General features: G+C 56.5%; 1 protein-coding gene across 1 annotated transcript; it reads left to right on the forward strand.

The window, feature by feature from the left end:
* The first annotated feature begins 2,043 nt into the window (after positions 1 to 2,043).
* LOC135174606 (uncharacterized) lies at positions 2,044 to 3,923 on the forward strand. The gene is made up of 2 exons (XM_064141939.1): positions 2,044 to 2,848; positions 3,679 to 3,923. Exon 1 carries the CDS (start codon positions 2,050 to 2,052, stop codon positions 2,434 to 2,436), a length of 387 nt encoding a protein of 128 aa, XP_063998009.1. The 5' UTR covers positions 2,044 to 2,049; the 3' UTR covers positions 2,437 to 2,848; positions 3,679 to 3,923.
* Positions 3,924 to 10,295: the final 6,372 nt, after the last annotated feature.

A 10,295-nucleotide genomic window follows, 5' to 3' on the forward strand; every position in this document is an offset into this window, starting at 1 on the left:
GGTGAAACAGACCCAAAATGGTGTCTTTGGGACCAAACAGACCCAAATCTGAAGTGGTTTGAGGTGAAATAGACTCAAATTGGCAGCTTTTGGGTGAAACAGACCCGAATTGGCATCTTTGGGGTGAAACAGACCCAAATTGGTGTCTGTGGGACCAAACAGACCCAAATCTGAAGTGGTTTGAGGTGAAATAGACCCAAATTGGCATCTTTGGGGTGAAATAGACCCAAATTAGTGTCTGTGGGACCAAGCAGACCCAAATCTGAAGTGGTTTGAGGTTAAATAGACCCAAATTGGCAGCTTTTGGGTGAAACAGACCCAAATTGGCGTCTTTGGGGGACAAACATCCCCAAAAATGAGGATTAAACCCCCAAGGTTTGCTCTGGAGCTGTTTTTAGGGTGAAATAGACCTAAATTGGTGTCTTTAGGGGACAGACCTCCCTAAAAAAGAGGATTTGACCCCCAAGGTTTGCACTGGAGCTGTATTTTGGAGTGAAATAGACCTAAATTGGTGTCTCTGGAATCAAACAGATCCAAATCTGAAGTGTTTTGAGGTGGAATAGACTCAAATAGGTAGATTTTGGGTGAAATAGTCCTAAATTGGTGTCTTTAGGGGAGAGACCTCCCCAAAAATGAAGATTAAACCCCCAAGGTTTGCTCTGGAGCTGTGTTTTGGGGTGAAATAGATCCAAATTGGTGTCTGTGAGGTGAAATAGACCCAAATCTGGAGTGTTTTGAGGTGAAATAGAACCAAATTGGTGTCTTTGGGGTGAAATAGACCCAAACTGGTATCTTTAGGGGGCAAAGCTCCCCAAAAAGAGGATAAAACCCCCAAGGTTTGCACTGGAGATGCATTTTGGGGTGAAACAGACCCAAATTGGCATCTTTAGAGTGAAATAGACCCAAATTGGCAGTTTTTGGGCGAAATAGACTCAAATTGGTATCTTTAGGGGGCAAACCTCCCCAAAAAGAGGATAAAACCCCCAAGGTTTGCACTGGAGATGCATTTTGGGGTGAAATAGACTCAAATTGGCATCTTTAGAGTGAAACAGACCCAAATTGGCAGCTTTTGGGCAAAATAGACTCAAATTGGTATCTTTAGGGGGCAAACCTCCCCAAAAAGAGGATAAAACCCCCAAAGTTTGCACTGGAGATGCATTTTGGGGTGAAATAGATTCAAATTGGCATCTTTAGAGTGAAACAGACCCAAACTGGCAGCTTTTGGGCAAAATAGACTCAAATTGGTATCTTTAGGGGGCAAACCTCCCCAAAAAGAGGATAAAACCCCCAAAGTTTGCACTGGTGATGCATTTTGGGGTGAAATAGACCCAAATTGGCATCTTTAGAGTGAAACAGACCCAAATTGGCAGCTTTTGGGCAAAATAGACTCAATTTGGTATCTTTAGGGGGCAAACCTCCCCAAAAAGAGGATAAAACCCCCAAAGTTTGCACTGGAGATGCATTTTGGGGTGAAGCAGACCCAAATTGGCAGCTTTTGGGCAAAATAGACTCAATTTGGTATCTTTAGGGGGCAAACCTCCCCAAAAAGAGGATAAAACCCCCAAGGTTTGCACTAGAGATGCATTTTGGGGTGGAACAGACCCAAATGTGGAGCGTTTTGAGGTGAAATAGACCCAAGTGAGTGTCTTCGGCAGGGGCGGGGGGAGGAGGAGGAGGTGGGGAAGAAGCAGGCCTTCGTTGCTGTTATCCGAGGTAAAACTGGGCCTAAATCGGCGTCTCTTGGGCAAACCGGGCTGGGGATTTCTTCCAGCAGTGCCTTCCCACCTCTATTTTCCTTACCTTTCGCCGGCGATGAGCCCGAAGAGTCCCGGACCCTATCCCCGACCTCCGCTTTCCAGCTGCCCCCCACCCCCCTTCGACGGCGACCGTCGAGGAGCTCCCCGCGGAGGCTGCGCTCCTCGGGCGGCTTGGCGGGAGGGGAGCTTCAGCCAATCAGGCGCCGCCACGGAGGTCGAGGCAGCCAATCAGCGCTCGCCCAGTCCTCAAATGGCGTCGGGGCGCAGCGGTGGGCGGGAAGAGCCGAGCGAGATGGCGAGGGCCAAGCAGACGCTGGCGACAGGCGGCCGCAAGAAGCCTCCGAATGCTCCTTCTCCCTCCCCGAAACCCCCCGCAAAGCGACCCCCGCCGCCCTCCCGCCCTCCGGCGCCGTGGAAGAAGCTCCTGCGGCCGCCGAAGAAGCGCTCGGAGCTGCTGCTTCCCTCCGCCGCCATCCGGGGCCTGCTGCGAGGCGTCTGCGGCCTGCGGGCGAGCGTCGAGGTGCAGGGGGAGGCGGTGGCGGCGCTGCGGGCGGGCTGCGAGGCGCAGCTGCTGGCGCTCTTCGAGGACCTGAGGCTCTGCGCCGGCCACGCCGAGCGAGTCGCCGTCCACGCTGCCGACCTGAGCCTCCTGAGGTGCCTGCGGCTGGGGAGGGGTTGAGTTCTCTGCCCCCCGTCCCCCTCCCCTGCTCCCCGCGGCCCTCAGCCTTCGCCCCAGCGCTGCGGAGGTGGCTCCGGACCTGCCTGAGGCGCGTTGGAAGAGGTGGATTTTGGGGGTGCTTTTTGGGCTGGAAAATGCGGGTTTTGGGGGTGCTTATTTGGATCAAAAATGCGGACTTTGGGGGCGCTTAATTGGGTGGCAAATGCGGACTTTGGGGGTGCTTATTTGGGTGGCAAATGCGGACTTTGGGGGGCGCTTATTTGGGTTTAAAATGCGGACTTTGGGGGGCGCTTATTTGGGTTTAAAATGCGGACTTTTGGGGGCGCTTATTTGGGTGGAAAATGCGGACTTTTGGGGGCGCTTTTTGGGCTGGAAAATGCGGATTTTGGGGGCGCTTATTTGGATCAAAAATGTGGATTTGGGGGGGCGCTTATTTGGGTGGAAAATGCGGACTTTGGGGGGCGCTTATTTGGGTGGCAAATGCGGACTTTGGGGGGCGCTTATTGGGGTGGAAAGTGCGGATTTTGGGGGGCGCTTATTGGGGTGGAAAGTGCGGATTTTGGGGGGCGCTTATTGGGGTGGAAAGTGCGGATTTTGGGGGGCGCTTATTGGGGTGGAAAGTGCGGATTTTGGGGGGCGCTTATTTGGGTGGAAAGTGCGGATTTTGGGGGGCGCTTATTTGGGTGGAAAGTGCGGATTTTGGGGGGCGCTTATTTGGGTGGAAAGTGCGGGTTTTGGGGGCGCTTATTTGGGTGGAAAATGTGGGTTTTGGGGGCGTTTATTTGGTCGCAAAAGGCAGATTTTGGGGGCGCTTATTTGGGTGGAAAATGCAGATTTTGGGGGGCGCTTATTTGCATCGAAATAGTGCATTTGGGGGGGCGCTTATTTGGCTGGAAAAGGTGGACTTTGGGGGCGCTTATTTGGATTTAAAAGGTGGACTTTGGGGGCGCTTATTTGGTCGGAAAAGGTGCATTTTGGGGGCGCTTATTTGGCTGGAAAATGCGGATTTTGGGGGCGATTAATTTGGTTTTAAAAGTGGACTTTGGGGGCGCTTTTTTGGCTGGAAAATGCAGGTTTTGGGGGCGTTTATTTGGTCGCAAAAGGCAGATTTTGGGGGCGCTTATTTGCATCGAAATTGTGCATTTTGGGGGGCGCTTATTTGCATCGAAAATGCGTATTTGGGGGGCGCTTATTTGGCTGGAAAGTGCGGACTTTGGGGGTCGCTTATTTGGTTGGAAAAAGGTGGATTTTGGGGGCGCTTATTTGGATCAAAAAGGTGGATTTTGGGGGCGCTTATTTGGATCAAAAAGGTGGATTTTGGGGGCGCTTATTTGGATCGAAAAGGTGGATTTTGGGGGCGCTTATTTGGATCGAAAAGGTGGATTTTGGGGGCGCTTATTTGGATCGAAAAGGTGGATTTTGGGGGCGCTTATTTGGATCGAAAAGGTGGATTTTGGGGGCGCTTATTTGGATCGAAAAGGTGGGTTTTGGGGGGCGCTTATTTGGATCGAAAAGGTGGGTTTTGGGGGGCGCTTATTTGGATCGAAAAGGTGGGTTTTGGGGGGCGCCTATTTGGATCGAAAAGGTGGGTTTTGGGGGGCGCCCGTGTGGCTGGAAAGTGCGGACTTTGGGGGGCGCTCGGGTGGCTGGACGAGGCGGGTTTTGGGGGGCGCTCGGGTGGCTGGACGAGGCGGGTTTGGGGGGCGCTTATGTGGCTGGACGAGGCGGGTTTGGGGGGGCGCTCGGGTGGCTGGACGAGGCGGGTTTGGGGGGGGTCTGTGTTATTGTTTTGAAGTGGACTTCGAAATGAAGCTTTTGGGAAGTGATGTCGGGGAGGAGGAAAAGCAGAAAGGGATCTCGAGGAGCTGCCCAGGTGGAGCAGGAGGGGCTGTGAAGAAGCACTTTTAGGTTGCATAAAGCCTCGCTGGAACTTGAGCTGTGACAATCTTGTTTGGGGGGGAGGCTGCGACTTCCCCCTCCTCCTCCTTGGGGGTTAATGGGGGGCTGCGACCTCCCCCTCCATCCTCGGGGTTTTGGGGGGAGACTGCGACCTCTTTCCCCCCTCGGGGTTTTTGTTGGGGGCTGTGACCTCTCTCTTCCCCACCCCGTATTTTTTGGGGGAGGGCTGCGACGTCTCACCCTCCTCCTCGGGGGGCTGCCACCTCCCCCTCGGGGTCTGGGGTTGGGGGCTGTGACCTCTTACCTGCCTCTCCACCTCCTCCTCGGGGTTTGGGGGGAGTGTGTGGGGAAAGGGGGGTACTGTGACCACAGCAGGGAATGGACTAATTACAACAAGGAGCTGAGCTCTAATTAGGGCGGGGGATGGTGGTGTTGTGGTGATCCTGCGGCTCTGGCAGGGTCCGGAGCCCTGGGGATAAAAGCAGCCGCCCACCTCTGCTGCCTTTCCTGCTGGGTTTTCCCCTTCCTTTTCGGCCTTGAGGCGATTCGGGGAGCGGAGGAGGAGAAGGGAGGGAGAGAGCAATTTGGGCTGTAAAAGACCTGCCCAATCCTGCCTGCTAACAGCTGTTAGCCGACTGCTTAAGCCCCCACTGAGGGCTCCCCGAGTGCTTAAGCCCCCACTGAGGGCTCCCCGAGTGCTTAAGCCCCCACTGAGGGCTCCCCGAGTGCTTAAGCCCCCACTGAGGGCTCCCCGAGTGCTTAAGCCCCCACTGAGGGCTCCCCGAGTGCTTAAGCCCCCACTGAGGGCTCCCCGAGTGCTTAAGCCCCCACTGAGGGCTCCCCGAGTGCTTAAGCCCCCACTGAGGGCTCCCCGAGTGCTTAAGCCCCCACTGAGGGCTCCCCGAGTGCTTAAGCCCCCACTGAGGGCTCCCCGAGTGCTTAAGCCCCCACTGAGGGCTCCCCGAGTGCTTAAGCCCCCACTGAGGGCTCCCCGAGTGCTTAAGCCCCCACTGAGGGCTCCCCGAGTGCTTAAGCCCCCACTGAGGGCTCCCCGAGTGCTTAAGCCCCCACTGAGGGCTCCCCGAGTGCTTAAGCCCCCACTGAGGGCTCCCCGAGTGCTTAAGCCCCCACTGAGGGCTCCCCGAGTGCTTAAGCCCCCACTGAGGGCTCCCCGAGTGCTTAAGCCCCCACTGAGGGCTCCCCGAGTGCTTAAGCCCCCACTGAGGGCTCCCCGAGTGCTTGAGCCCCCACTGAGGGCTCCCCGAGTGCTTGAGCCCCCACTGAGGGCTCCCCGAGTGCTTGAGCCCCCACTGAGGGCTCCCCGAGTGCTTGAGCCCCCACTGAGGGCTCCCCGAGTGCTTGAGCCCCCACTGAGGGCTCCCCGAGTGCTTGAGCCCCCACTGAGGGCTCCCCGAGTGCTTGAGCCCCCACTGAGGGCTCCCCGAGTGCTTGAGCCCCCACTGAGGGCTCCCCGAGTGCTTGAGCCCCCACTGAGGGCTCCCCGAGTGCTTGAGCCCCCACTGAGGGCTCCCCGAGTGCTTGAGCCCCCACTGAGGGCTCCCCGAGTGCTTGAGCCCCCACTGAGGGCTCCCCGAGTGCTTGAGCCCCCACTGAGGGCTCCCCGAGTGCTTGAGCCCCCACTGAGGGCTCCCCGAGTGCTTGAGCCCCCACTGAGGGCTCCCCGAGTGCTTGAGCCCCCACTGAGGGCTCCCCGAGTGCTTGAGCCCCCACTGAGGGCTCCCCGAGTGCTTGAGCCCCCACTGAGGGCTCCCCGAGTGCTTGAGCCCCCACTGAGGGCTCCCCGAGTGCTTGAGCCCCCACTGAGGGCTCCCCGAGTGCTTGAGCCCCCACTGAGGGCTCCCCGAGTGCTTGAGCCCCCACTGAGGGCTCCCCGAGTGCTTGAGCCCCCACTGAGGGCTCCCCGAGTGCTTGAGCCCCCACTGAGGGCTCCCCGAGTGCTTGAGCCCCCACTGAGGGCTCCCCGAGTGCTTGAGCCCCCACTGAGGGCTCCCCGAGTGCTTGAGCCCCCACTGAGGGCTCCCCGAGTGCTTGAGCCCCCACTGAGGGCTCCCCGAGTGCTTGAGCCCCCACTGAGGGCTCCCCGAGTGCTTGAGCCCCCACTGAGGGCTCCCCGAGTGCTTGAGCCCCCACTGAGGGCTCCCCGAGTGCTTGAGCCCCCACTGAGGGCTCCCCGAGTGCTTGAGCCCCCACTGAGGGCTCCCCGAGTGCTTAAGCCCCCACTGAGGGCTCCCCGAGTGCTTAAGCCCCCACTGAGGGCTCCCCGAGTGCTTAAGCCCCCACTGAGGGCTCCCCGCTCTCTCGACTCCATATTCTGGTTTGAGTTCTCCTCTTCACCTAAGTCACAGGTGGAGAAGCTAAGACTAAAACTCACAGTCTCACAGTATCATCAGGGTTGGAAGAGACCTCACAGATCATCAAGTCCAACCCTTTACCACAGAGCTCAAGGCCAGACCATGGCACCAAGTGCCAGGTCCAACCTTGCCTTGAGCAGCTCCAGGGACGGCGACTCCACCAACCCCCCCGGGCAGCCCATTCCAGTGGCCAATGACTCTCTCAGGGAAGAACTTTCTCCTCACCTCCAGCCTAAATCTCCCCTGGTGTAGCTTGAGGCTGTGTCCTCTCGTTCTGGTGCTGACCACCTGAGAGAAGAGAGCAACCTCCTCCTGGCCACAACCACCCCTCAGGTAGTTGTAGACAGCAATAAGGTCTCCCCTGAGCCTCCTCCAGGCTAACCAATCCCAGCTCCCTCAGCCTCTCCTCGTAGGGCTGTGCTCAAGGCCTCTCCCCAGCCTCGTTGCCCTTCTCTGGACATGCTCAAGCATCTCAATGTCCCTCCTAAACTGGGGGGCCCAGAACTGAACACAGGACTCAAGGTGTGGTCTAACCAGTGCAGAGCACAGGGGCAGAATGACCTCCCTGCTCCTGCTGGCCACACCATTCCTGATGCAGGCCAGGATGCCACTGGCTCTCTTGGCCTCCTGGGCACACTGCTGGCTCATGTTCAGGTGGGTATCAATCAGCACCCCCAGATCCCTCTCTGTCTGGCTGCTCTGCAGCCACTCTGACCCCAGCCTGTATCTCTGCATGGGGTTGTTGTGGCCAAAGTGCAGCACCCTGCACTTGAAGCTGTTGAATGCCATCCCCTTGGCCTCTGCCCATCTGTCCAGGCGATGAAGGTCCCGCTGCAGAGCCCTTCTGCCCTCCAACCCAGCCACATCTGCCCCCAGCTTGGTGTCATCTGCAAACCTGCTGATGACTGACTCCATGCCCTCATCCAGATCTACTCCTCTCTATGGCCTTTCCCCTCTGCTTCAGTCCCCGCAGCGATTACAGAACCGCAGCCTGAAGCATCCCAGGAGGCACCAAAAATGCCTTCGTGGTTCCCCCCCCTTAACCCTCTTTGCCTTAAATTCTTTGTGCAGAAATTTTTCTGCTTGCAAGAACCTCCCTGCGAGGTGTCCACCAGCTCCTTTTTTTTTCCCTTCCTCAAACTGAACTTTGATTCCACTTATTATTTTTGGGGGGGAGAGGTTCTCCTTGATTGTTTTCTTCTTTTTCCATTAGCAAACACCCAAAGAACTCCAAAATCTCCTGGGTTTGGTGGTTTGGTTTTTTTTTCCTGCTGAGGATTATTCCTCACAGGGCAAAAAAACTGAAGGTGCTGGGGAGGGAGGAAAGCCAAATTCTAGGGAGTGGTTTTTGGCAGGGGGTTCCAGGAAGGAAGCTTTGGGAGATTCAGTCTCTGTTTTGGGGGGGGGTTAGGGAGTGATTTTTTTGGAAGGTTCTAAAGAAGAGGTTTTGAGGGGGTTCAGGATGTGGTTTTGGGGGGATTCTAGGGAGCAGTTGGGAGGATCCTGGCTCTGGTTTGGGGGATTCCAGGGAAGGGGGTTTGGGGAGGATTGAGGGTCTGGGTTTGGGAGGGTTCCAGGATGGAGGCTTTGGGGGTTCTAGGAAAGGGGTTCCAAGGAGAGTTCAGGGTCTGGTTTGGGGGCTCTGGGAAAGGAGGTTTTTTTTGGGGGGGAAGGGGTTCAGGCTCTGATTTGAGGGATTCTAGGGAGCAGTTTGGGAGGGTTCAGTCTCTGGTTTGGGGGTTTCTAGGGAAGGGTTTGTGAGGGGGTTTTGGTCCTGGGTTTGGGAGGGTTCCAGGATGGAGGCTTTGGGGGTTCTAGGAAAGGAGTTCCAAGGAGAGTTCAGGGTCTGGTTTGGGGGCTCTGGGAAAGGAGGTTTTTTTTTGGGGGGAAGGGGTTCAGGCTCTGATTTGAGGGATTCTAGGGAGCAGTTTGGGAGGGTTCAGTCTCTGGTTTGGGGGTTTCTAGGGAAAGGTTTGTGAGGGGGTTTTGGTTCTGGGTTTGGGAGGGTTCCAGGAAGGAGGTTTTGGAGGGTTCTAAGAAAGGAGATCTTGGGGTGGGGGGTTCAGGCTCTGATTTGGGGGATTCTGGGGAGGAACTTGGGGTGGGGGCAGTTCAGGGTCTGGCTTGGAGGGATTCTAGGATGAATTTGTGTGGGATTCAAGGTCTGGTTGTGGAGATGCCAGGAAAGGAGGGTGGGGGAGTGCAGAGTTCCTGCTCTCAGTTTCTCTTCTCTCTCCTCCCCATCTCAGGCCCTGTGCTGTTATCTCTCTTGGCAGGGGTTGGGGCGGGGGGGGAGAGGCTGTGTCCTGGCCTTGGCTTGCAGCTAATTTTCCAGCTACACCACAGGACAGTTTAACCTTCTCTTGGGCCTGCTGAGACTGAGTGGGGCTGGAGGTTTGGGGGGTTTTGGTTGTTTGGGGTTTTTTTGCTAAGGCTCTGGAAGGTTTTTTTTCTGTCCTGGCAGGCTCAGATAAAGAACTGAGCCTTAATTTGTGACTGCTCTTTCTTTTCATAGGAGCATAGAATTATCAGGGCTGGAAGGGAGACCTCAAGGATCATCCAGCTCCCCCCCATCCCCACCCCTGCCATGGGCAGGGACAACTCACCCTAGAGATCAGGTTGCTCAGAGCCCCCCTCAAGTCCAGCCTGGCCTTAAAAACGTCCCAAGGGATGAGGCTTCCACTGCCTTCCTGGGCAGACTTCTTCCTGAGACCACAGGCTGCATTTAATGATCTCAGAGGTCTGTGTTGGGCCCCAGGCTGGGCTTGGTGATTCCAGAGGTCTCTTCCAGCCTCTGGGGTTCTGTGCTGGGCCCCAGGCTGGGCTTGGTGATCTCAAAGGTCTTTGCCAGCCTCAGTTACTTTGTGTTGGGCCCCAGGCTGGGCTTGGTGATTCCAGAGGTCTTTTCCAGCCTCTGGGGTTCTGTGTTGGGCCCCAGGCTGGGCTTGGTGATCTCAAAGGTCTTTGCCAGCCTCAGTTACTTTGTGCTGGGCCCCAGGCTGAGCTTGGTGATTCCAGAGGTCTTTTCCAGCCTTTGGGATTCTGTGATCCTCCAATCTAACCCCCTCCTCCCTTGCCAGAGCAGGATCACCTGTCCCAGCTCACACCAAAACACATCCAGAGGAGTTCTGAATACCTCCAGAGAGGGAGACTCTTGGATGGGCTGCATTGGATGAATCTTTCTGATCACTCCACAATTAGTTCCTGCCAGTCCCCAAAATCTGCAAGGTGGAGGTAGTTAAAAAGCTAAGGCAGAGGATGAAGGCTTTGGGTGGTGTAAGCCCAGAGAGTGGTGGTGAATGGTGCCGCATCCAGCTGGCAGCTGGCACTAGTGGTGTCCCTCAGGGATCAGTGCTGGGCCCCATCCTCTTTAACATCTTCGTGGATGATCTGGATGAGGGCATCGAGGCAGTCATCAGCAGGTTTGCAGATGACACCAAGCTGGGGGCAAATGTGGCTGAGTTGGAGAGCAGAAGGGCTCTGCAGCAGGACCTTAACCACCTGGACAGATGGGCAGAGGCCAAGGGGATGGCTTCAATAGCTCCAAGTGCAGGGTGCTGCACTTTGGCCACAACAACCCCATGCAGA

Source organism: Pogoniulus pusillus, unplaced genomic scaffold (assembly GCF_015220805.1).
Source record: "Pogoniulus pusillus isolate bPogPus1 unplaced genomic scaffold, bPogPus1.pri scaffold_94_arrow_ctg1, whole genome shotgun sequence".
Classification (NCBI taxonomy): Eukaryota; Metazoa; Chordata; class Aves; order Piciformes; family Lybiidae; genus Pogoniulus; species Pogoniulus pusillus.

What these genes read in the sequence shown, in the direction of transcription:
- LOC135174606 (XM_064141939.1), top strand. Translation starts at nt 2,050, where the DNA reads ATGGCGAGGGCCAAGCAGACGCTGGCGACAGGCGGCCGCAAGAAGCCT.